The 24849-nt window shown below is 39.6% G+C and overlaps 1 protein-coding gene across 1 annotated transcript in view; it reads right to left on the reverse strand.

Moving 5' to 3' along the window:
- The window catches only part of LOC121325746 (C-type lectin domain family 4 member E-like), a 39391-nt gene extending 15196 nt beyond the window's left edge, over positions 1-24195 (reverse strand). The window contains exon 1 of the mRNA XM_041268680.1: positions 24056-24195. Within this exon, the coding sequence (XP_041124614.1) occupies positions 24056-24158 (103 nt within the window). The 5' untranslated portion in view covers positions 24159-24195. The remainder of the gene's footprint in view (positions 1-24055) is intronic.
- Positions 24196-24849: the final 654 nt, after the last annotated feature.

Raw genomic sequence — 24849 nt, forward strand, 5'->3', positions numbered from 1 at the left:
CCCAGTGCGGTCTTCCCAGCGCATCAGCATGACAACCGTCTGGATTTAACCAAGTAGGGTACATCTCTGGAGTCATCAAGTGGGCAGCTTCTGTCCTCCTGTGTTTTGTCAACTAGTCCACAACAGAGGGCTCAATGGTGATTCTGGCATCCCAACATCACCCCCCTCAATCCCCCACTCAGCTCAGCCCAGCTATAAACGAGGCAGTCTTCCCAGAGACAGCGAGTGGAAGCGACTGCATGGGAGAAGTACAGGTGTGGAAAAGTGCAGAGCAGTTTAGCAGCAGTAAGGGAAAATTACATCTTGAATTGCTTTAATCAGAAAACAGAGGACATTGGGGAAACACTGCAGCTCAAAGTCAAACAGCTGTGTGTCTTTTTCTGATAACAAACAAGCTGAAACTTGGAGCAGCTGATTCAAATTCAGCGCCGTTCTGAGACACTGGGGATGGGAGATGCCAACAGCACAGCAGAACAACACGGCTATAAACGAGGCAGTCTTCCCAGAGACAGCGAGTGGAAGCGACTGCGTGGGAGAAGTACAGGTGTGGAAAAGTGCATAGCAGTTTAGAAGTAGTTTGAAAGCAGGTTGACTGCTGCTGAAGAAATTAAACTTAAAAAAAAAAAAAAAAAAACCTCAACATGGTCTTCAAGCCAGTAATCTGTGACACCTGCTTGATTTGGGAAATCTGAGAAAACCCAGCAGAGCTAAACCAAGTGTGCGTAAAGTGCCGCGCGATCCGGGACTTGCACAAACTAGTAAGTATGCTAGAAATGAAGCTGGAAGAAATGAGACAGCAACAGGATCTTGAGGAGCTGGCACACCCACAATTCATGGAAGTCTGCACCACCCCTAACAGTATGAAAGCCACCAGGGAGATAGAAGGTCAGAACAGCTGGGTTCAGGTAGGCAGAAGCAGGGGGAAAAAAAATTGTCAAACAGAACCACTAGAAATCAAAACAACCAACAAATTTGAGTCACTTCAAAATTTTGATGAGCAAAACCAAGAGAACGAAAGGAAAACATCCAGGACCCTATTGACAGTGGTGACCAGACAGCAAAAAGAAGGGAGGTCATGATTGTTGGGGACTCCATATTGAGAAACACAGCAAGTTCAATTCTCAGTTTGGACCCCCTTACTACAACAGTGTGCTGCATTCCAGGAGCCTCTGTCAAGCACATCATTGAGAACGTGGACAGGCTCCTAGAATGAACAGGAGACCCGGTAGTAGTCATCCACATCGGTACAAACAACATTGGAAGAGATGGACCAAAATCCCTGCAAAACAAATTCAGAGAGCTAGGAAGGAAATTAAGAGAAGACCAAAACTGTGGTATTTTCTGGTATACTACCGGCACCTTGCAAAGGACCATATGGACAGCTGGAAATAATTAATCAAAACGCATGGCTGAAGACGTGGTGCACACGAGAAGGCTTCACCTATCTTGATCATTGGACCACATTCTACAACGAGGACTATCTGTATAGACGGGACAGACTGCACATAAAATGAAAAGGGAACCTGTCTACTTGGAGAAAAGATCCTCGAGCAGGTTCAGAAGCATTTAAACTAGAAAGGAAGGGGGAAGAAATCAACAAAAATACAGAAGGTAGACCGCATCAAAACAAGGAAAACAACTCGGGTAAGACAACCATTAAATGTATTTATCTAAACGCTAGATGTATCAGAAACTTGTAGAAAGTGAAGCTACTGCACTAACAAGTAACTATGATGTGACAGCGCTATACATAAGAAACAGTCTTGAAGCCCAGGTGTTAAACCTGGACAAAGAAAATAAAGCCGAATCAATATGGGTCAGAACAACGGACACAAATTCAAAGGGCATAATAATAGGAGCATGCTATAGACCGCCAGATTCAGAAGGTGAGCACAATAATCTGTTATACAATGATATTAGAAATGTGTGTAGCAAAGGAGAAGCCATGCTAATGGGGGATTTCATCTTCCCCCATATAAAATGGGAAAACCCGGTGGAGAGCACGATGGATGAAATTGAAATGGTGGAAATGACAAATGACTGCTTCCTAACACAATTTGTCAAGGCACTGACTAGAGGGGAGGCATGCCTTGATTTAGTCTTTTCAAATAATGAAGCCAGAATAACTAAAACAGAAGGTATGAAATACAGACTAACAGAAATAGATTGAGTAAAATAGAGAAAACATCCACAGAAAAAGAATGGCTGTTCTTCAAAAATGTAGTACTAGAGGCACAAAACAATTACATCCCTAAAGTAGACAAATCTAAGTGTAAAACTAAATTGCGAAAATGGTTTAATAGATCAATTAAAAAAAAAAATATTCAGCGAAAAAAGGCACTTTATAGAGCATTAAAGGGACCAAAAAGAAGTACACAGAAAGAGTACACTGAACTGCAAATGCAAGTCAAAAAGGAAGTGTTTTGCTAAGGGGGCTAAAACCAAAATGTTTTTTCCAATATTACAACAGCAAGAGAACATTCAAAGAGGAGGTTAAATGTCTAAGAAATACAAATGGCAAAATCATAGATGAAAAAATAGCAAATATATTAAATGATTACTTTTCACAAGTTTTTACAAAGGAGGATACTGACAACATGCCCCACATGTCATCCAGTTCCTATCCAGTTTTAAATAACTTTAGCATAACCCAAGCAGAAGTGTTAAAGGGACTAGGAGCTCTTAAAATAAACAAATCCCCTGGGCCAGATGAGATCCTCCCAGTAGTACTCAAAGAAATGAAAGAAGTAATTTACAAACCACTAACTAAGATCATGCAGCAGTCTCTTGACACAGGGGTGGTACCGACAGACTAGAAAATTGCAAACGTAATACCGATCCACAAAAAGGGAAACTAAACTGAACCAGGTAACTACAGACCAATAAACCGGACTTCTATTATATGCAAACTTCTGGAAACTATAATAAGATCCAAAATGGAAAATTACCTATATGGTAACAGTATCCTGGGAGACAGTCAACATGGTTTTAGGAAAGGGAGATCATGTCTAACTAACCTGCTTAATTTTTTTGAGGATGCAACATCCATAATGGATAATTGCAAAGCATATGACATGGTTTATTTAGATTTCCAGAAAGCTTTTGACAAAGTCCTGCATAAAAGATTAATTCTCAAACTGAACGCAGTAGGGGTTCAAAGAAACACATGTACATGGATTAGGGAGTGGTTAACATGTAGAAAACAGAAAGTACTGATTAGAGGAGAAACCTCAGAATGTAGTGGGGTAAACAGTGGAGTATAGTAAGCAAACTTGTTAAATTCGCAGACGACACAAAAGTAGGAGGAGTGGCAAACACTGTTGCAGCAGCAAAGGTCATTCAAAATGATCTAGACAAGATTCAGAACTGGCCAGACACATGGCAAATTATGTTGTATAGAGAAAAGTGTAAGGTACTGCAAGCAGGCAATAAAAATGTGCACTATAAATATCATATGGGAGATACTGAAATTGAAGAAGGAATCTATGAAAAAGACCTAGGAGTTTATGTTGACACAGAAATGTCTTCATCTAGACAATGTGGGGAAGATATAAAAAAGGCCTACAGGATGCTCGGATATATAGTCAAAAGTGTTGAATTTAAATCAAGGGAAGTAATGTTAAAACTGTACAATGCATTAGTAAGACCTCATCTTGAATATTGTGTGCAGTTCTGGTCACCTCGCTATAAAAAAGATATTGCTGCTGTAGAAAGAGTGCAAAGAGCAGCGACCAGAATTATTCCAGGCTTAAAAGGCATGTCATATGCAGACAGGCTAAAAGAATTGAATCTGTTCAGTCTTGAACAAAGAAGACTACACGGCAACCTAATTCAAGCATTCAAAATTCTGACAATTATTGACAATGTCGACCCAAGGGACTTTTTCGACCTGAAAAAAGAAACAAGGACCAGGGGTCACAAATGGAGATTAGACAAAGGGGCATTCAGAACAGAAAATAGGAGGCACTTTTTTACATAGAGAATCGTGAGGGTCTGGAATCAACTCCCCAGTAATGTTGTTGAAGCTGACACCCTGGGATCCTTCAAGAAGCTGCTTGATGAAATTTTGGGATCAATAAGCTACTAACAACCAAACGAGCAAGATGGGCCGAATGGCCTTCTCTCGTTTGTAAACTTTCTTATGTTCTTACTTACCCGTAAATCAGCATTGCTTTCTTTATATTGTGCTTGAGATCCCCATCCAGAATCTTTCCGTCTCAAGCACAGCCCGTTGCTGCTCCTTTCTGCTGCTTCAGATAAGTTCTTCACTGTGCAATGCAACTCATGGCCACTGAACCCGACATCTCTGAGAAACCGGATTGTAGTGTGTGCCACAAATCCTCGATAACCCACCTCCACTGGGTAAACTCCATCACAAACATCACAGCACCTGGTCATGGCGCCAAGTAAACCGTCCTTGGCTAAGACCCACCTTACATCCTGTCAAAATGTGCCTTAATGTTGCAGGTGATGAACACAAAGGACATGAGGGATCCTCACCCACCCAGAGGTTTAGGTTCTGTGGTGATGGGAGAACATCATATGTTGATCTGATGAGGAAACTGATGCTGCTCTGTTCCATTGTCCATAGGTTTTGCCAGCTGATCTTGCGCTGTTCCACACTCCCATCTCATCCATTCTCCCTGCTTGGCCTAGGAAATGGCCTTTACACACCTGATCCTCTCCTCCTGCTTTTGTACCTCGTTGACTACCAGCTTTCTCCGTTGAGTTGGGGTTGCCTTGTGCCATGTAGGAGGAGCTGAACTGAGACCAAGACCTCCTTTTCCATGCTGAACTTGCCCCATAATATCTACTATTTGAAGGACAGCCTTAGCATCTTCCACAGCTTTCTTTGCCGTCCATTTTCTTCAAGTTTTCAACACAGGTGCTGCCTCCCTTACGCATTTGTCACGTGAATCTACTAATGTCATTTCCAGTCGGACTTTGGTGCACTTAAACTCTTCGGTTAGAGCAGAGATTGGTAGCTGCAGTATTCCTTTATCATAAAGTCCCACACTGCTGAGTCAGTGTGGAACTCCCAACTATTTTCTGACATATGAACTGATTAAAGCTTCCAGTTTCCCAACTGATGTCAAGGAAACCTCATACACAGTCAGTGGCCACAGCAGTCGACCAAACAAAGCACCAGAGTTTCAGTTTGCCTGGTAAAGCACTGCTGTCTATGCTCTTCAGCCCTTCCACTGCTTGTTGTTTAACTTCTCCCACACAAACTGTGTCCTTTAGATCCACGTCGTACCATCTCCCTAGACTTTTCACCGGCTTCTCGGACACTCTTGGTATTGCCTCACCATTAATGTAGAATATTTTGTCTACTACTTTACCTTTAATTATACAGATGCTCCTTGATTTAGTTGCTTGAATTGCATTCGTGCCCATTCAATGTTATTGGTTAATTTGCCCAATAACCGATTAGTGCAGGCTACTGTTGTACTCATTGTTCTCATGTCATGTATGCTCGAATTGGTGGTTGTTGCATTCCAGAAGGCAAGCGCTCTCCTCCCACTACGCATTTTGATGCCCTAATAATTACTTCCATTGCCATGGTAAAGGCCAGTGGAGAAATGGTACATCCTGCCATTATTCCAACTACTAGGCATTGCCATGTAGTGCTGAATTCTGAAGTTGAAAAACTAAATTGCAAATCTCCAAAGTAGGCTTTCACTAAATTTGTTATTGTCATCGGTACGCTAAAAAAAATCAAATGCTGCCCAAAGAAGTTCATGTGGCACTGAACCATATGCATTAGCCAAATCCAGGAATGCCACATGGAGCTCCTTCCTCTCCTTTTTTGCTGATTTAATTTGTTGCCAGATTATGCTGATGTGTTCTGAGCATCTTGGGAAACCTGGAATGCCTGCTTTTTATACTGAAGTGTCAATGAAGCAGTATTTTAATAGGTAGGTTGACAATATCTGAGCAATAATGCTGAAGAAAATCTTGCCTTCTATGTTTAATAGGGAAATAGGACAAAACTGACCGATGCTTGTAGAATCTTTTTCTTTGGGTATAAAGACTCCACTTGCTTGGCGTCATGCTCTTGGTACAACCTGTTTTTCCGATGCCACTTTCATCAATTTCCACAGGATTTGTAGAACTCCAGAAGCACACTTGTACACTCTGTATGGAACTCCATTAGGCCCTGGAGATGATGATGCCCTTGCTTTTTTTTCACAGCTTGCTCTACTTCTTTCCACTTAGGTGCACAGTCCTCCATTTGGTATTCGGGTAGATTGGTAGGTGGGATGTCTGAAGGAATTGACATAGGCTCCTGCCTTTTTGAATCTGTATGTGTTTCCTCCAAATATCTCTCCAGCTCAAACTTGCATGATTTTAGTGTGCCATTTTTCTCACTGGTGAATATCTTCTTTACAAATTTGAATGGATCTTTATCAAAGTTAGTTCTCACATGCTCTTTCTTTTTGTAGCATTTCCGGAGGTGCTCAGCAATGTTGGAAGCTTATCTTTTATGACCGTTTGTAACAGATTGAGTCCCTCCTTCTGACTTTGTTCTGCTTTTCTCCATTGCATCCTCAACTGTCTCCTTTCTCTAACTAAGCGTTCAATCTCCTGCTGCCATCTAGACTTTCCAGGAATAGTCTGTACTTTTTCCTTCCTTTTTTCAATTCCAAACCTCTCACTTCCATATGCTTAGATGTTGTCCCCAAATTTATCCAGCTTCTTTTCAACTGTTCCATTTAACCTTTCCAAAGTAAAACAGAGATCCATTTTTACTGTGTACCACGCAGTTTTGTCACAAGCTCTTGGCCATTTAACTCCAGGCTTGTGCCCATTGACGTTCTTTTCTCTCTTACGCTGGTTTGTCTGACCGGGTTCGCAAGGATCATTAGGTTCATCACTAGTTGTATCCACACAAGTCCTCCTCACGTCTGACAGGGGTGCTGATATCCTGCGAACTGTGGTTTGCTTCCTGTCTCTGGATTTCATTCGACTGACTTAACTGACTTCCTAAGAAGTACTGATCAATGCGAGGCCCTTCTCCCTTAAGCATTTCATTTTCCTTTGATTCTTCAGACCCCTGACCGTTTTCGCCTTGCTCCAGCCGCAGCCACAAACCTGGAGTTCCATGTCTTTGCTAACTGCAGATCTTGAACCAGTCTTTTGTGAAGTACTCTCCATTCTCATAAGCGTTTCCGTTCCTAAGTCGTTAACAGTGTTATCCAACGTTGAGTCATCTTCCGCCCCCACTTTCTCAGCCTCTAGGGGTATTTTTCTCTAATTTCTTAGAAGCCTTGGGCAGGTGTCTCCAGCATTCTGTATACCTTTGAAAACACAGAGCTGGTTATTGCCGACAAGGGTAGCTAACCCTTGCCAGCCCCAATGGGGTCTCTCTCCTCCTGTCAGCTGTCTCTCAATGATTTCACAAGGTCTTTCCCTTGTTGCCATCTGCACTATTCACAGCAGTCACTGGATATATCTAGATCTTCATGATTTCCATTACATGAGAGTAGATGTTAAACTTCATGCTGATTTGATACATACATAATGTGCGTCTTTGCAACTAGATGCTGAACATTGTACAAGCGTACTTTGCCACGTGGAAGCTGGCGCGTGTATATATAATGCATGACTGAACCGAACAATGCACGATGAACTATAAAGACTGCTTCACTAATGCAGAACTCTATGACCAGAGCGCACATCAAGGATTAATTATGAACATTTAACAATGCATTACTTTTCCTTCAATGTTTTATTTTGTTTTTTCTTTATGCATATGTTTTTGACTATGAAGCCTAACCTTTATTCTTCATCTTTTGAGAATGAATAAATGTAATAATAATTTGGATTTTCTTTTTGTCTTACAACAAATACACATTTGATTGATTTGATATACTTAAACATACATAATATTAACTGTTAATCTCTTTTCATCATGAATCTATGGATAATTAAGCCAGAATCGGCAGTTCTTATTGAGCTATTGTGTTTGTTATGGTTAATAATTACATTATGAACTATAATCGGTATTTTCTTTAGTGGTAATTGGTGAGGACACAGTTGTAACATAAACCCTAGATATACAATGCAAATATACACGACATCCAGAAAAAGCTGAGAAAACCTTTCAATAGCCGAGCGAGACCAAAAGGATGCTGGAAAAGGGGTGTATCTGAGCCTGCACCACAGAAATAACATGGACACAGAAATAACACGGACACAAACAAAGAAGCTAGCTGCTTCAGCGCTCAAAGAATATCACAGACATTTGCAGAGCTTTCTGGGATGTTATAGTAATACAATAATGTCATGGATCGCATTATTGAGGAGTTTGGTGATAACAAGTGATCAGGAGAGGATTTATCAGTATGCACGACTATGAAGAGGTATGTGAAAAATACAGTGAACAAGGGGTGGGTATTGGCTGGAGATGCAGTACAGAGTGTCCTTTTGTGATTCAATGTCTTTTTTTTGTTTTGTCTATAATTGTCTTCTTTGTGATTATTAGATGGCTAACACATTCCAGAGCTGTCACCAATGGCCAGCACAAAAGCCGGAAGAGCACTTCACTACTGCTACTGATAAACTTGTATCACCCACCACGAGCACTACTGCGTGCACCCGGGACTGGTTCCAGAGAGTTGGAGACATGAAGCAAAACAAGCGTTCTCCAAGTGTGGTGCACCTTTGCTTGGGGATAACAAGAAGGCCAGAGTCGGAGAACGTCAGCTTGTGAGCAGGGATGTGAGGGAAATATATGTATTCTAAATATAATTCTATATTTTTCTTATGTGCTGAGTTAATCCCGCATTCTTTCTCTCATCTCCCCTGACCCAACTTAAAATGCAAGCTTCAAAAGAAACTAAAAAGCCGCTGCAGATCTGCTAACCAGGGCCAGGAAGAAATTAACAAGATTGTGTTGATTAGATAAGGATGCCAGGCCAAGTGGCTCAAGAAAGTGTGTCTGTTTTTCTAAATGGTCAGACTCTGATAAAACGGTTGTCTCTAGCCCAGGTGTTAAAATGTCTATTGAAATTTATGAGTAACTCTAAGTGGGTTAGATAATGTCTTTTGAAGTAGCTTTGCCAGTTAGCAAACTTTTAAAATTTTTAGATGAGTATACATAGTTTTCCTAAAACTTTCTAAATACTCGATTCTAGGAATGCTCTATTTCCTGTTTGAAAATATCTAGTTTCCTGTTTGGTAGATACCATAGAATGGAATTGTACACAAGAGTGGCATGTAGCTTCCTTGTCTAAATCTCTGATCTCTGATAAATTGTAGTTCCTCATTTTAATTTTTTAAAAAAATAATAATTTATTAGGTAGAAATAAATAATTTAAAAAATGCATAGAATGAATATATTTAGAAATAAATGTTTAAATAAATACATGTAGAAATTAATGTTCACACTATAAATGTATTAATAAATAGCAAGTCAGAAAAATGTCATATTAATTGATTTGGCTGATGCTTTAATCCAGAGCAATTGACATTTGTATACCTATATACAAACAGTACGTTTAATGTAAAAAACAAAAATTGTTATACAACGAGACATTAGTGCTTCTTCACTTGTAGCATATGTGGAGTCGTAGTTAGAGCACTGTGCTCTTGAGTGGAAGGTCATGAGTTCCAGGTAGGGAACACACTGCTGTTATAACTAGATTGGTCCGGTAAAAAAACCCATTAAAATATCAATTAAAATGTATGTAAAAAAAAAAAAAAAAAAAAAAGTCACAATTGTAAGTTGGCTCAGTGGACACAAGCAGATTACATTTTGTGAACTACATGAAATCAGGTACTTTTTTTTTTAAATCGGTAATAAGGTCCCCCCTGAGATTAAACATGTATTATGTCATTGCAATTACTCAGGTGAAACAATGTCTGTAATTTGCCCAAACCTCAATATTTTTCAAAGAAAAACTTTCAGGAAGTATTGTATGGTCTCCCAGGTCTAGAGATGCGTGGGTGAAAATGTGTTCTAAGCAGAATACGTAAGAATGAAAAAATACTTAATGTTTTTAAAAAAAGTGAAATATCCTGTAGTTCTTCATTTAATTTAAAATAAAGGAATAATTTATTAGGTAGAAATAAATAATAAAAAAGTGCATAGATGAATAAATATATTTTAAAATAAATGTAGGAATTAATGTATAAATAAATTAATAAATAGCAAGTCAGAAAAATGTCATTAATTGATTTGGCTGATGCTTTTATCCAGAGCAATTGACATTTGTATACCTATATAAAGTATGTTTCGTAAAAAAAAAAAAAAAAAAAAAAGTTATACAATGAGACATTAGTGCTTCTTCACTTGTAGCATATGTGGAGTCGTAGTTAGAGCACTGTGCTCTTGAGTGGAAGGTCATGAGTTCCATCCCAGGTGGAGGCCACACTGCTGCTTTACCTAGATTGGTTCAGTAACACAAACTAAAAAAAAAACAATACTGTATAAATGAGTAACTGTATGTAAACAGAACTATGCCACAATTGTAAGTTGGCCTGGATAAGTGTGTCTCCTAAAAAATAAATTAATAATTTTCAGGTTTTACTCAGCGGTGTAGTTGAGGGTATACGCAGGTAAACAGCGTTTACCCACTTTGAATTTGGGCAATACGTCGTTTACCCATTTCTCATAAGTAGTGAGAAGTTCTACTGTGACGTGCAAATCTTGTGTTAAAGACAATATATATATATTTAACGGCGAGTGTCTGTGTTGTATTCAGAGATTGTAAGCAGAGCGAAGTGGTGACAATTCGTCTCACCGCTCATAATATCCTCCGCTCTGCTCTGCTCTTTTTTGCTCTGCTTGGCTCTTTCATTCAACTCCACTCCTTGTGATTCCTGCTCCGCTCCCCCGCTCCAGACAAAACTATATTTAAAAAGATATATAATAAGTAAATAAACTAGCCGTCGTCGTCCCCCCACCCCCCGTCATTTTGCCGATTGCAGATGTATTGTACATTCAGAAAGGAATACCATTTAATTGTCCTTATTAATCGCATACCGACCTAAGTAAATAAATAAATAATCCCCAGCTATGCAAAAAAGCCAACAAAGTGCTCAGAGAAGTTATCTAATTGAATTCTGTCGACAGGAGACGTTCTCATTATTATTGTTTGGTACTGAAAACATGCGTACATGTGAAACTTTGCATGATTTGTATCAAATTAGCTTCATACAGGGATTATTTGTATCCGAATATCTCATAGGGAGCTCAAAGCAACCAACAAACGCATATGAGTGAGTCGATGGGGCTGACGGACCACCCTGGTTGTACTAGTGTATGAACTATCTTAAATTAAAGAGTACAGAAAATAAACTGTGTTCACAGTGCTGTATACTGCATAACCGTAGAACTGTATAAGAACAATAGTCGCAGACAGATGGACACTCGCACACACACACGGATGGTTTTTCTTACATTTTTATATGGCACAAATGCAACTCCACAATCTGGAATATATATATATATATATATATATAATATTTGTAAACTATCCTTTGCACTCGCACTGTTCGTTGCCCCTTTAAAATAGATCCAGGACAAAAAAATTGATTTTAATAAACACCAAATGAACACAAACAAAAATAAACACCGATCTCTCTTTGGAGCACTGACTAAACATCAATAGTTCCCGGACTATTCCACAGGACGGCTAAGCAGTTTACCTGTCACCAACCAAAACTTACACAATACCTTCTTCTGATACAACTGCTCTCACAGACACACAGTCGGGCTCTTCACTCAGCAGCCCTGAACAGACTGGCTGCCTCTCTTAAATACCCTGTACCTGGCTCTAATTTGCAATTAACACCAGGTGCAGGGGATTAACTAAACAATAAAACAATTAAAACAATTAACACCCATTAGCCTGTTCACCCAAAAGTGCATATTCACATGGTTTTAGCAGGGAGGAATTTTAACCCCCTCCCTGCTATCTTACTATATATATATATATATATATATATATATATATATATATATATATATATATATATATATATATATATATATATACATAATATATATATATATATATATATAATATATATATATTATTTTACATACACATAATATATATATATATATTACAACACACATATATATATATATAATATATATACATATATATATAATATATATATATATATATATATATATATATATATAGATATAAACTAATATTTCAAAATGCAAGTTTAGATTTGCGGCGATATATGCTATTTGCAAAACGTGGTTTTGAGCAGGATTGTCACTTCAAGTAGTGCTACTTTCTGATATTCAGTGTTCTTTGTCCTCAAAACACTATATTCATCACATCAACTCAAGTGATCTTTCTTTCTTTCCATAACTCGCTATATGCCAGGCTTCTAATTTAGCAAATCAGACATATCCACTGAGACAATCAGTGTGCAGTATCACAGTCACGTGACCTTATTACGGCAGCGTCCAGGATGAGTATAGTAGCGTATTTAATCTTGTAAATTGTGATTTTATGATTAAAGGATTAATAATTTAAAAAAATGCAGGGAAATCTATTTTCTAACAGGGTGTAGCAATGCCGAATAAGCATTCACAAATAATCACTCGATCAGAACTGTGAAACCTCCCTTCATCTCCCTTGCAATGCCAACCACACTTCATGGTGTTTTACGGTTGTGTTCTCCCTCAGCGCGGGATGTGAAGTTTATCGTTTGAATTTACTGAAACGCATTGCATCTTTAGAAGTAAGTGTAAAATCATTTTACAGAAATGTGGAAATTTATACTTGGTTACGCTTGTACTAACAAGGTCAAACAATAGGCCACATTTTACTAAACATTTTAAAACTAATAATACAGAAACTGCCATATGATTCAAAATAGGCTGCAAACTGGTGCTTCGCAAGAACATTGACATTGCCACTGGTCTCATCAATGGGGCAATAGGGAAACTTCAAGCTGTTTCCTACTATCTGGAAGACACAAGTATGATCAAAACCATAACCATCTAATTTAACAATGGAGTCACCCATACCTTTGAACGTTTACACAGAAAGTTTGAAATCATGGACAGAGTCTGCATTGTTCAAGAGCAGTTCCCAGTCATTGGTGCTCATACAGTTACCATTCACAAATGCCTGGGTATGACTCTAGAAACAGTTATGATAGATTTTGTTAACTCCATTTCCTCCTATGGACAAAGTTTCATTGCACTTTCCAGAGTTACATCCTTAAGCAGTGTCACTTTATAAACTTTGTGACCCCACCTGCATTAAGGCACCTCAAACTGCAGTTGCAGAGTACAATAGGCTCAGAGGGATTTATTGCCTATTGCTCTAAGTTGATAAGCTTGAAGGAGACCAACACGCACAAGGGACACAAGGTAAAAGATCGAGTGCATTTCATTCACTGAGCCATCACTAATGTTCAGGAACAGCAAAAGCCTCAATCTTCTAAGAGAACACTTGCACTTACACATCCATTCAGAGGCTTGAGCAACCCCAATTTCACCTCATGCTAAGCAAATGCAACATTGCAGTGCCTTCTTCACTTGCAGCCTCTGAAGGATTTAAAACACAGTCAACAAGAGGCTATCAGGAGCTTTGTTTACAACTATGATCACTTGCCACCCACTGCATCTCTAACTACTGTGTATATTTGTCACGTCTTAGGAGAACCCTTCAATAGAGGTGAGCAGCAAGATGTTGCAGAGTTTGCATTAAAATGTGTTAGTATACTACCCTTTAGCATTGACATGCATATGTACCTTTTTAAACATTCATAACACTGTAGTTTTGAACCTACTTAAATATCAATACCTACCAAAATATACATAGGGCCCGATCTTCAAAAGGTTTGGGCACCACGCGGAGGGGTATTTGTGTCGCAATTGATATTTTTAATTATAGCTCGGGTGGAGGGTTAGACACCAATTTCTGCATCACACATTGAATCATTCAATTTACACATTAGCTAATTAAGATTATTAGCACTATAAATACCCTCTTCACTTTCCTCTGTTGCGTTTCGATTTCATTGCAACCCATGCCAATATGTGTGTTTCTACAAATTCCAACCTGTGACTCTCAAGAAACAAGCCCAATTCCGCTTATTAAGCAGACTTGAAACACCTTGCCCTGCAACGACTGCATCTCCACGAAGCACGTCTACATCCGGAAAACTCTGAAGGCGGGACCACAGTCCCATCTGATCATTCAGCAGTTAATGAGCATTCTGGCTCCAACTATAACCTTTCAGGTTACCTCCCCTCACTGCAGACGTCCAGCAGGCTCCTGCAGTAACCTCCCTGGCCACTATGGGTCTCCAGCAGGCCCCCATAATGGTCCTTTCTCCAACTATAACCTTTCAGCTATCCGTCCCCTCACTGCAGGCATCCAGCAGGCCCCTGCAGTGACCTCTCTGGCCATTATGGGCGTCCAGCAGGCCCCATAGTGGTCCCTTCTCTGTGAAATGCTTTTCTTTCTGTTCCTCCTCGCTGCAAACATCCAGCAGGCCCCTGCAGTGACCTCTCTGGCCATTATGGGCGTCCAGCAGGCCCCCATGGTGGTCTTTTCTCAAACAACTATAACCTTTCAGATTCTCTCCCCTCACTGCAGGTGTCCAGCAGGCCCCATAACAGCCCCTTCTCCGTGAGATGCTTTATTTTCCTTTCAGCTCATCAGCAGTTTATTCAAAACACTTACCATTTCTGAGTTCATTCTGGCTCTCGGCCATTTCAGGGACATCATATGCGAGTTCTATCCCAACCGCAGGGACGAGTTGGTTAATTATATGGTGATCATTTTAGACGTCTCAGATTCTGAGGTTTTCATTTCTTTGAATACTACAAAGTATTTTTCTGCCTAAGCCGTTGCCCATCTTCAACAATGAAACTGGAGCATCTACAGGGGTGCACTGGACCAAAACATATATTCTCCTCCTGTTTTTCACAGGTCTTCAGCTTCTAGTATGCTCAGCATGCAGTTCAACTGCTCACCCCAATGACCCTCCACCCCATCCCCTCATGTCCCTCCCTCACAATCCTCATCTTTTCATCCTCTCCAGATCAAAAGACGATCAGGGCTGAAATACTGCATACTCTGGAGAATGTCCGATTTGTAATAACTTTAACAAAGGAACCTGCACTATTCCGCCTGTAACTTCCTTCATTTCTGCTCACCATACATAACACCACCACACCCAGCATCAATAGGTTTAATCCCTCTCGAAGATTTCTCCCTGCAATATGCAAAAGTCGACCACCCCGTATTCTTAATCAAAATTGCTGGGAAAGCCAGCCATTGGTTTAAAGCTGATACATCAAACACATTTTTTAATCATGCCCATTGAGCCTGTCCTCAGGCACAGCTTCTGAGTACATTTGGCTTTTCAAATTTTACTTTTCTGTTTGCCTGACATTTTGGCTGCAAAAGCAGGCCATAGATATTCAATACCCTGTCAGAAGCGCTGTGCTGGATCCTCCTTAATAACTACCACATTCCTTTTGTATTGCATCTTCTGGATGGTTTTCTTCAATTTGATTTTCCCCACGCTTCACCTGCCCAGAAAATAATGATCCTCAGATCATTATATTCAAATCTCGGCATCCCCCTAGCATCAGAAAAGACCTTGGGTCCTCTCACTTCCATTGAGTTTCTAGGCTTCACCCTGGATTCCCAATCTTTTTCAGCCTCGGGGAGCAATAGTATTGTTTCTATTTACACTTTTCTGTCCAGTCGCCCTCCTATCAAACACAATCGTCTGTCTCTCCTAAGCCATTGAAACTACACAATGAGGATAATTCCTCAAGAAAGAACTTTCATCACCAACCTTCTCTTGTTGCCATCTGTTGATTCCATCAACAATGTCATACTCATGGATCCTTTTTGCAGCAAGGAACTCTGCCTGTGGGAGCTCCTACTAAAAAGTCTGGAACGGCATTACTTTTACATTGGATGTCTCCTGCTGCACGAAGACATTCAACTGTTCACAGATGCAGCTCCCTCTCTCTGCTTTGGAGGATACTACAAGGGAAAATGGTTTTCTGCTCCATAGCCCGAAGAATTCATCAGCATTCCTATCCCCGATCGCTCCTCGTCATTGTATGAAATGTATCCAGTTGCTGTAGCCGCATTCCTTTTGGGGGTCTTCCTGGGCCCAAATATCCATTCTTCTCCACTCCAGATAATTCAGCTACAGTCCAAATTAACAAAGGTAATTCATCCTCCCATCATATAATGATGATATTCAGAAGGATTATTTGGTTACTTGTTACTCATTAGTTCATTCTCAGAGTTCAACACATTCTCGGCCACCTGAATGTAATCGCCAATTCTTTCTCTTTTCCAAATGCAGAGATTCAGAACATTAGCTCCTGAAGACAATCTCCTGCCAACTCAGTTTCCTCCCTTTTCAGACCTGACATTCATGTGAGCCACCCGCTGCATTCCCTAGTTCTGCAGGCTCAAGAAACAACTCTTCTCAGCATCACTCCCCGCTCATTGCAAATATACTGGTCATCTTGGAATTGCATTCCGTTCCTTTCATTTTCAATTCCTGTAATATCATCCTATACTATGTCCCTTAAGAATGAAGCTATGAGAGTTTCCTCCATCAATATTTCAATTTCCGGCATTCAGTTTTTCTACAAACTCATTTTCGGCATCCCAGCTCTACACATTTCTCTAAACCTGAAAGGGCTTCAACGACCAGAATCTCTTTCTCCCCCCTCTTGGTGCTTCTCATCTGCTCCATCTAATCCTCCTACTTTTTATATAAATCTTAAAGCCCTTTTCTCTTAGCCGCCTTGGGTTCCATAGGTGCTCCAGAGTCTACATCAATCTCAAATTCAACCCCCAGATTCATCCCTGTATCTCTGACCACGCAATTACCTCATCTGATACCTTTTCCTTCCTGCTCAAAAGTAAAACTGTCCAGGAAGATTAGGGAACCCTTTTTATTTTATTTATAAATAAATCTCCCATGTTAGCCCATATGACCCCTTTCTCTCTTATCCATCTCCGTCTTTCTCAGGGCGCATCACCCTCAGGCACCCTGTTTAATAACGAAAATGGAACAGTAGTCACTGCCATTTGTTCTTCTTTCACCTTTGCCAGATTCGTTCCAGGTCCAGATTCACAGCTGAGCAGTTCTCCGGTCTTTCCTTCAGAATCGTAGCAGCTTCTTGCCACGGAGTTCCAGGCTCCCTTATCAAATGGTTAGGTTGTTGGTCGTTCAGTGCTTACCAAGTTTACGTTAGAACAAATTATGGATCTTGTGATCTGTGCGAGTGGTGTGGTGAATAAAACAATGTCCAAAGAGTTACGGTTTCCCAAAAATGTCTGTGCTTTTAATAAAAGAACACAAAGAACCACCCCTCTACCAGCAATGGTATCGGGGGGAACACGGCTGGTTTGCAGTCCCAAATAATAAACACAACACTCCACAATAATCCTGTGAACGAAAGTGTGCTCTTAATCCGCCGGGTGGTGCTGGTGTCAAAACAAACATGTAAGAAAAAACAGACCAATGTCCAACAGACGAGTGTGGAAACAGCACTCAACTCTGTCCAGCACACTGCCTTCCTTATTGTGCAGAGGCCTGTTCTGTTCCTTTAATACTGTCCTATTAGCATATGGTAATGTATCAGTAATTAGAAACATGTGATGCAAATGTATTCTAGGTGAACATTCAATATGCACATAGCGCAATCAAATTTGAATTGGGTGAAAGCCCCAATATGTCTGAATATACCAATATCTGTGTGATAATTACGATGCGCTAGTTCCAATAACTGCGTACCACTGGCTCAAATAGTGTTGGAGTAACTGTCCACTCTGGAGTTGGGTACCTATACAAAGTATAGGGGGGGGTAGTTCTTTCAACATTTGACCAAGGTAGAAGCAGTGTTACATGGAGACCTTGGTACCTTGTGCACTACAATTGCTTAGTGTTGAGGTGTCATCGGAATTGGTAATGACAGTATGGCAGACCACAGCCAGACACAGAGGGAGCTCATTAAGAATGCATTACGGGGAGGGGGGTGAATAGTAAGCTGTGCTCAATACACTTCAACGGTTTTCTGATCAACTGCTTGTCCATTTTATGTTACGATATTGACGATATTCGCATCAACTGCAATGCAGTGTTGAATGTGCAATAGACAAACAGTTCTGTTAACTGTAATTTCTGGCCGTTTTTATGCAGCTGTCCAGTTTGCTGAATGTCGATGTTGCTAATTGTACAGAGAATGTTCATGTACTGAGAAATCATAGTAGGCTACAATTAACATATTAGGAGGGGATTTAGAATTAACTATGATTCTTACAAAAAACATGTCATAACGAAAAAAATCCATTCCGACGACACTCAAAACCTGGGCTTAATCATGATGTTAGCTAGGTGAGTAGAATGAATAACAGAACGCATTTCTGTGTATTGTGCATATAAAAATGCTTGATTGATGTTTACTTTGCAGGTCAATGAACTTGTTACATTTACAAATCAGAGAGTGTGCTACCACATGTCACGGCATGACATACATACACACATATATATATATATAAAAATCATTCAGAAAGAGTATCCAAATACTTTTGTTATTTTATTTTACTTCAAAAACACAGCTATGTCGGATCAGCTTGCCTTAAAGAAACCTATATAGTATTTCCTCGTTATACAATACTGTCCGTATTCAATAAAACACTGGTGTTATCAGTTTATTAATTTGAAAACTCGCCGCATAGCTATGGAGCCAATTGTGTATTTGAATGGTCTGTGTATTTGAATGGTCTGTATGTATGTGTGCACGATATATGTGGTCTCGTCTGCTGTCGTTATCGGTACATACTGTGGCAACACCAATGATAGCAGCTTGTCGGGGTAATGCCATTACTAATGGTGACTGTCCATCATTCTGCATTCTCACTTGGCTGTTGTGTGCAGTTGCTATATTGGTAGTGGATGCGCAGACGGTTTTGCGAGGCACAAACAGATTTGCGAATTGCTCAAAAAACTATATATTCCAATGTCTCGCAACTGCTTTGTGCCGTTTTGGAATATCTCTTATTTTATGCCAAAGGACTATTTTTTTGGGAGGCACAAATTTAGCGAGGGGATTGAAGATCGGGCCCATATTGTTTTCACCACTGATGGATGTACATTTGCAAATAAAAGAATACAATGCTTACACTTTCAATACTGTCAAAGTCCCTTCTACCATTATTCTACTTTCAAATCTTTTCTCATTCTCTTATATTACTCTACTTATTACTCTTTTGTCTTGTCTGTCTATTTACCATATACATTCTCGAATATCTTTCCCTTGCTTTATTCATTATTTGATGAAGTAAAAAATAAGTGATCTCTATAACAAAAACATTGTTAATATAAAAAAAAAAGTTAGAAAAATGCAACAGCCGTTTAAAGTGGTGATATCAGACACAAAAGCCCAAGTTAGGCGAAGCAATTGGGGCAACCTTGTCAAGGTGTTGGGGCCCAACATTCACACAATTGTTGCTTCTAACTTGGCTTCTTTTTTTTCATCGCTCCACTTTTACATTGAATTATCTTTGTACAACTTCAAGGGGATTGTGACCATTCCCTTATCAGCTCAAAAGACACATCTGCAACAAAAAACAATGACAATGCACAACCAAATAAAAGGCTCCAACACCCCAGCCTTGGATCTGCAAAGCCTGCCCCACTAAACTGTCACTTCCCATACACTTACCTTGCATTCTCATTGCCATTATTGGTCTTGTTCATCTTCATTGTTGGAAATATATCTTTCAGGTATTCTTGTATATCTGTCCATGTGTGCCTTCATTTACGTGTGCCTTACCTGCATGTTGTCCGTGTGTCTTCCCAAAGCATACTTGTCTGTGCCTGTGATGACGCCTGTCCCATTCCCTGTCTGTCTTTCTCTCTCTAGTAGTGCTTGTAAGGATAACCAAGCACACTCCGGTCTGTGTTGAGCACTTTCCTTGGCACATGTGTCTTAGCATCTTTATTCTGGTTAAACCCATCTGATAAGGGAATGAGCATTTCAATGTAAAGCAGAGCGATAAAGTGGAGCAATGAAAAAAAGAAGCCAAGTTAGAAGCAACAATTGTGTGAATGTTGGGCCCCAGCACCTTTCCAATTGTGCCTATTTGCTTGATGTTTGACAAGGTTGCCCCAATTGCTTCTCCTAACTTGGGCTTTTGTGTTTGATATCACCACTTTAAATGGCTGTTGGCTTTACATTGTTTTTGTAATAGATCTCATATACTACATTTACACTGTGTGCTTTATTGTAATAGTCTGATATCTCATATACTATAGTTACATTATGTGTGTTATTGCAGCTTCATAAGTTTTACAAAATATGTACAATCACTGAAATAAGTGCGGTGGAAACTATTTAATTGTACATATTACAAATAATATTTTTAAATAAGAAATAAAACAAAAATCTAACTTGGCTGGTGTCACTTCCAAAGATACAATAATAATACATTTTAAAAAATCTAGCCATGTTCCAGGAGGTTAAACAGAATATGAATTATTAAACAAGTAATCCATAAGTTTCTTTATTTTATCTTTATAGAGTACTGTAGCGGACAGCCTCACATAGAAAGAGACTGGTGTGCAAATTAGCAGCTGTTAGTGGAAATTACTGTGGGGGGGGAAATGTGCATTATTGTTGTGTGGTACAGTTTTGTAATTGTTCAACCCTTCCTGGTTACTTTTGTTTTGTTGAGTGAATGTCACCTTGAGAGTAGTGCTCTGGGGTGGGTAAGGGCTGTCTCTCTGTGTATGTGAGAGGGTGGATGGTGCTAGCTGCTGTTGGCTGCCAAATAAACTACATTGTACCTGAAAGAACTGGTGTGTGTGTCCATTACTCCCGTGCTCACTACAATACATTACTTTGCTGTCAACTTGCTGAGCACACTGCTACAGATTTGTATGTATAAAAAATGTGAATACAAAGTAGAAAAACCAGGGAAATATAACAATTTTACCGTTTCTCACTTAGACAAAAAAATAAAGCGGGAAACTGGGCCCATCCCAATTTTCCCGGGACATCTGGTAACCCTATTCCAAAGTCTCTTCAGCTTTACTCTTCAAATGGTTAGCTGTGTTGTTACTGCACACTCACCACTATAAGGGACTTTGCTCAGAAAATAGCATTTTTAATAATAATTACATACTGTCATAATTTAACTATGTTGCCATTTGCTTAGAGACCTTAGGCAAAAGTGAAATTTAATTTAAAAGTTTGAGTTGAAATATAATTTTTTTTAAAGATTATATTCAAAATGACAATTCAAATGACAAAGCGAACGTGTGCTGCATTGTTTTGTTAAATTAGCAAATCACTGACTTGATTGTACAATAGGTCACTCTAGAAACACCATCTCTCACTGTAAACCACCTGTCGAAAGTGGAAGGCCTGATTGAGCAGCTACCCCAGTGTACTATGATAGCACTGCATGCTGGAGTCATTTAACACTAAAAGCCCTGCGGTGGTCATTTTGGCGGTTTTTGGTTTTAAATTGTAATTTTCTCCAGTCGTGTAACACATGTTCACATTTCTGTCCGTTTGTGTTAAATATTCTCACAGAGCATGAAACACGGGAGTGCAGAAATAAAGGAGATTCATTACATTATACCTAAAAGCCCTGGGAGCAGTGTGGCAATGTTGCCCCACCCGTGTGTATTTCTGTGTTATATGTTGCGTGTGGTGTGTTAATGTTGGTGTACAGTCATTGGTACACAGGATATAAATGGGTCTGTGGAACATGAGGGGTTTAAAATATATTTGTATTTAGGCACGAGGATTGCACATCACTCCACGTGCAGATTCAAAAGTAAATAGTGTGTGTTCAAGGGAGTGCACTAATTTAATTCACATGCACCGAGATTCCAACTGAATGCTTGATTAGCAGCTGCATAAAGGTTGGTTTCTGTCTGTGTTCCTGTCGGTTTACTTTCAATGCCTTCATCTGAATAAATGTTTCACAATGTTTAAGAGTTTATGCCTTCCTATCTCCAGGACTGTATTCAGATAGCATGGTGGCCTGGTTGAGTCAGTCTGTTGTCGTTCCAGTCCTGTGTTGTTCATTTTAATAATTTTTTTAAAAAAAAGCTTTAATTCATTTAAGTGCTGTTTCCACACCTTTCTTTCACTGCCATTACAATATCATTGTCATAAGATTGCAGCAGAATGGAATTAGACCAGCATGAAGCTAAAAGGAAGAATCTAGGCAGCTATTTGAAACTAAGGGGCTATATAGTTTTCCTGTGTACTGAACAACTCAAAATCAACAACACATCTTTGAGGTTATTTCTGTAAAAAGGAAGCTACAAAAAGCAAGCAAAATGGCAAATTCATAACTTATTTTTCTCAAGAAGAATTACATGTGTTTTTTATTCAGTGTGTGTGTTGGAAAACATGGATTGAGAATTGATTAGGGGTTTGCTACGCATGTGGACTAGCAGAGCTATACTGGTGTTCTTTTCTGAAAAGAGACTAATATTGCAGATAGCAGACTGTTTGGTTCAAATTGCATGTACTGCTAACCACTGATAGAGACGATGCGTCTACAAACTGCCCAACAATGACTGCAAGCTAATGAGATAACAATGCTGTGGACTAGAAGGGAACAGGCTCTAGACTTCAGAGAGATCAAAAGAGATAATCCCACTGGCATCAAAGGGGGTCGCAAGGAGATAACAAAAGGCAGATGTGTGGACCTTTTGTCTCCAGGAGTGTGAAGAATGCACTGAGTTCAGAGGTTGTCACATTAGACTACACACACACACACACACACACACTAAGTTAACAGAATAAAGTGTTGTACCTTGACCATTGGTCCACCTCCCCTTTCTCTGACATTAACCATCTATACAGAAGGGTATTTAAAGTCATGCAAACATTTTGACACGTACACGTTTTGACCATGAAAACACTCAACACGTAATTTTGAGTTCTGTATGTCCTGTACCTGGGACCAGACTCCCTGCATATTTCAATAAACCTGGCAACTGATTGAAGAAAAGGACTCTGTGCATTTTCTTGAATCTACTTACTCACCATCTATTTTTTGTAAGTTACTTCAGTGTGGTATTCAATTTCATCAGCTTTACCCCTCTGTGATTTTATAGACTTTGAATAATCCCTGTAAGGGAAGCATGTATTATGAGTTTTGTTTCACCTACTTTCTTTGTTCGAACAGATCTAGTAAATAAAAAAAAATCCTCTTTAAATTTCTTGTGCATTGTTGTGTGATGTCTTTCATAATGACCCCTTTGACTGGCATATAAGACATACACACTCATATTTGCATGTCATATAAGACATACGCACTCATCCTTCACTGTAGTGAACACAAAGTCACTTTCCCATACGAATGCAAATAATGTGTCTTTTGTTTCTTTTTAGCTGGCTCCGCTGCACAGCTCAGTTTTAATGATATCTATGAACAAAAATAAGTCCAAGTGAAAGCTACTCCCAGAACCTTTTCTAAAAAAATCAAACAAAACTCTTCAAGACTGGAATCCTACTGCAGAAACAAAAGACTAAATGCTGGTCTCGTGCATGACCAATAAAGACAAGAGGAAGCAGTGCTAGAACTGCAAAATTATTTTGTGCAATTGAAAACAAAGCCAGATGCACAAAGTAGCTCATGCAGCTCGAAATAACAATATAAACGTTATTGTTTAAACTTCAATAAATACAAAACAATCAGTAAACTTGTGAGATCGACTTTCATAATAAAAGGATAATAGGATATTCCCCTTATAAAAGTTTACCATGGTACATTTCCAGGGCCATTTTGCACTTTTCCCGTAGTTATACTATGCATTCATCATGGTTTACCTTGGTTTACCATGTATATGGAAAACTACAAAACGGTGGTGGTATTTAATTCAATATGTAACTTAACATTATTCAGCAGGTTTCATTCAACCGCATGAAGCAAAATGTGTTAATTGTACAGGGGAGAAGGAAAGAAAATAAACATAAAAATGTAGATGACATAAAGTATGCCTCCTACTTTAAAAAAAGCACATGTTTAAATGTGACCCCCTTGGTACTTACCACGCTGTTGTGGTCCTGCTCTCTTGCCCTGGGGTTGGTTTACTGTGGAGTAGACATCCTCCGAGGGATTCTGAAGCCCAGTGTAAATGCCGTCCATCTCCATCGTCAGTGCTGTAGAGAAGTGAGCTATAGAGGAAGTCTTGACTGTTATATTAACAGTGCAGACTCTGTAGGGCTGGACAGGGACTAGAGGAAATGGGGTTTCACAATTCAGTCTGTATGACGCAGTGTTATTGCTGTAGCTATTGTACTACTGCTCTATTCTACATTTGGGCTGACGATTGAATCCAGAGCAGCTTGTATGGAAGCATCTGTAACAAGCTACTTCCAGACTATTGCTACAGGCATTGTACTTGCTTCAGCCACCCAAAAAGCAGTGTGAAATCTCGTAGCCGACTCAAATGACACTGGGTAGAGCATGCTAGTGAAAAAGGGGCTATAGTGATCCAAATCACTAGATCCCTGTCCCTGGCAATATGTATCCCTAGCTTTGGTTCCTTTGCACACACATTAAATACCCTACATTTATATTTTCAAGAAGTAGTCTTTTGGGAGTCTAGATTAGTGGGTCCTGTACATTGTGGGTGTTTCAGTTTGCAGTCCTACCCACTGCACTGTGTTATCAAGTCCAAACTATATGAGCACAGCACTCAAAACAGCTATGCGATTGATACAAGGCTGTGAAGTAGGTTTGAACATGGCAGCAGTGCCCAGTACAGACCATGAAGAGGGGCTGCAAGTTTCATATTTACTGAACTTGACATCACCCTTCCTCCTTCTCAGTGGTTGCAGTG

Source organism: Polyodon spathula, chromosome 13 (assembly GCF_017654505.1).
Source record: "Polyodon spathula isolate WHYD16114869_AA chromosome 13, ASM1765450v1, whole genome shotgun sequence".
In the NCBI taxonomy this organism is placed as follows: Eukaryota; Metazoa; Chordata; class Actinopteri; order Acipenseriformes; family Polyodontidae; genus Polyodon; species Polyodon spathula.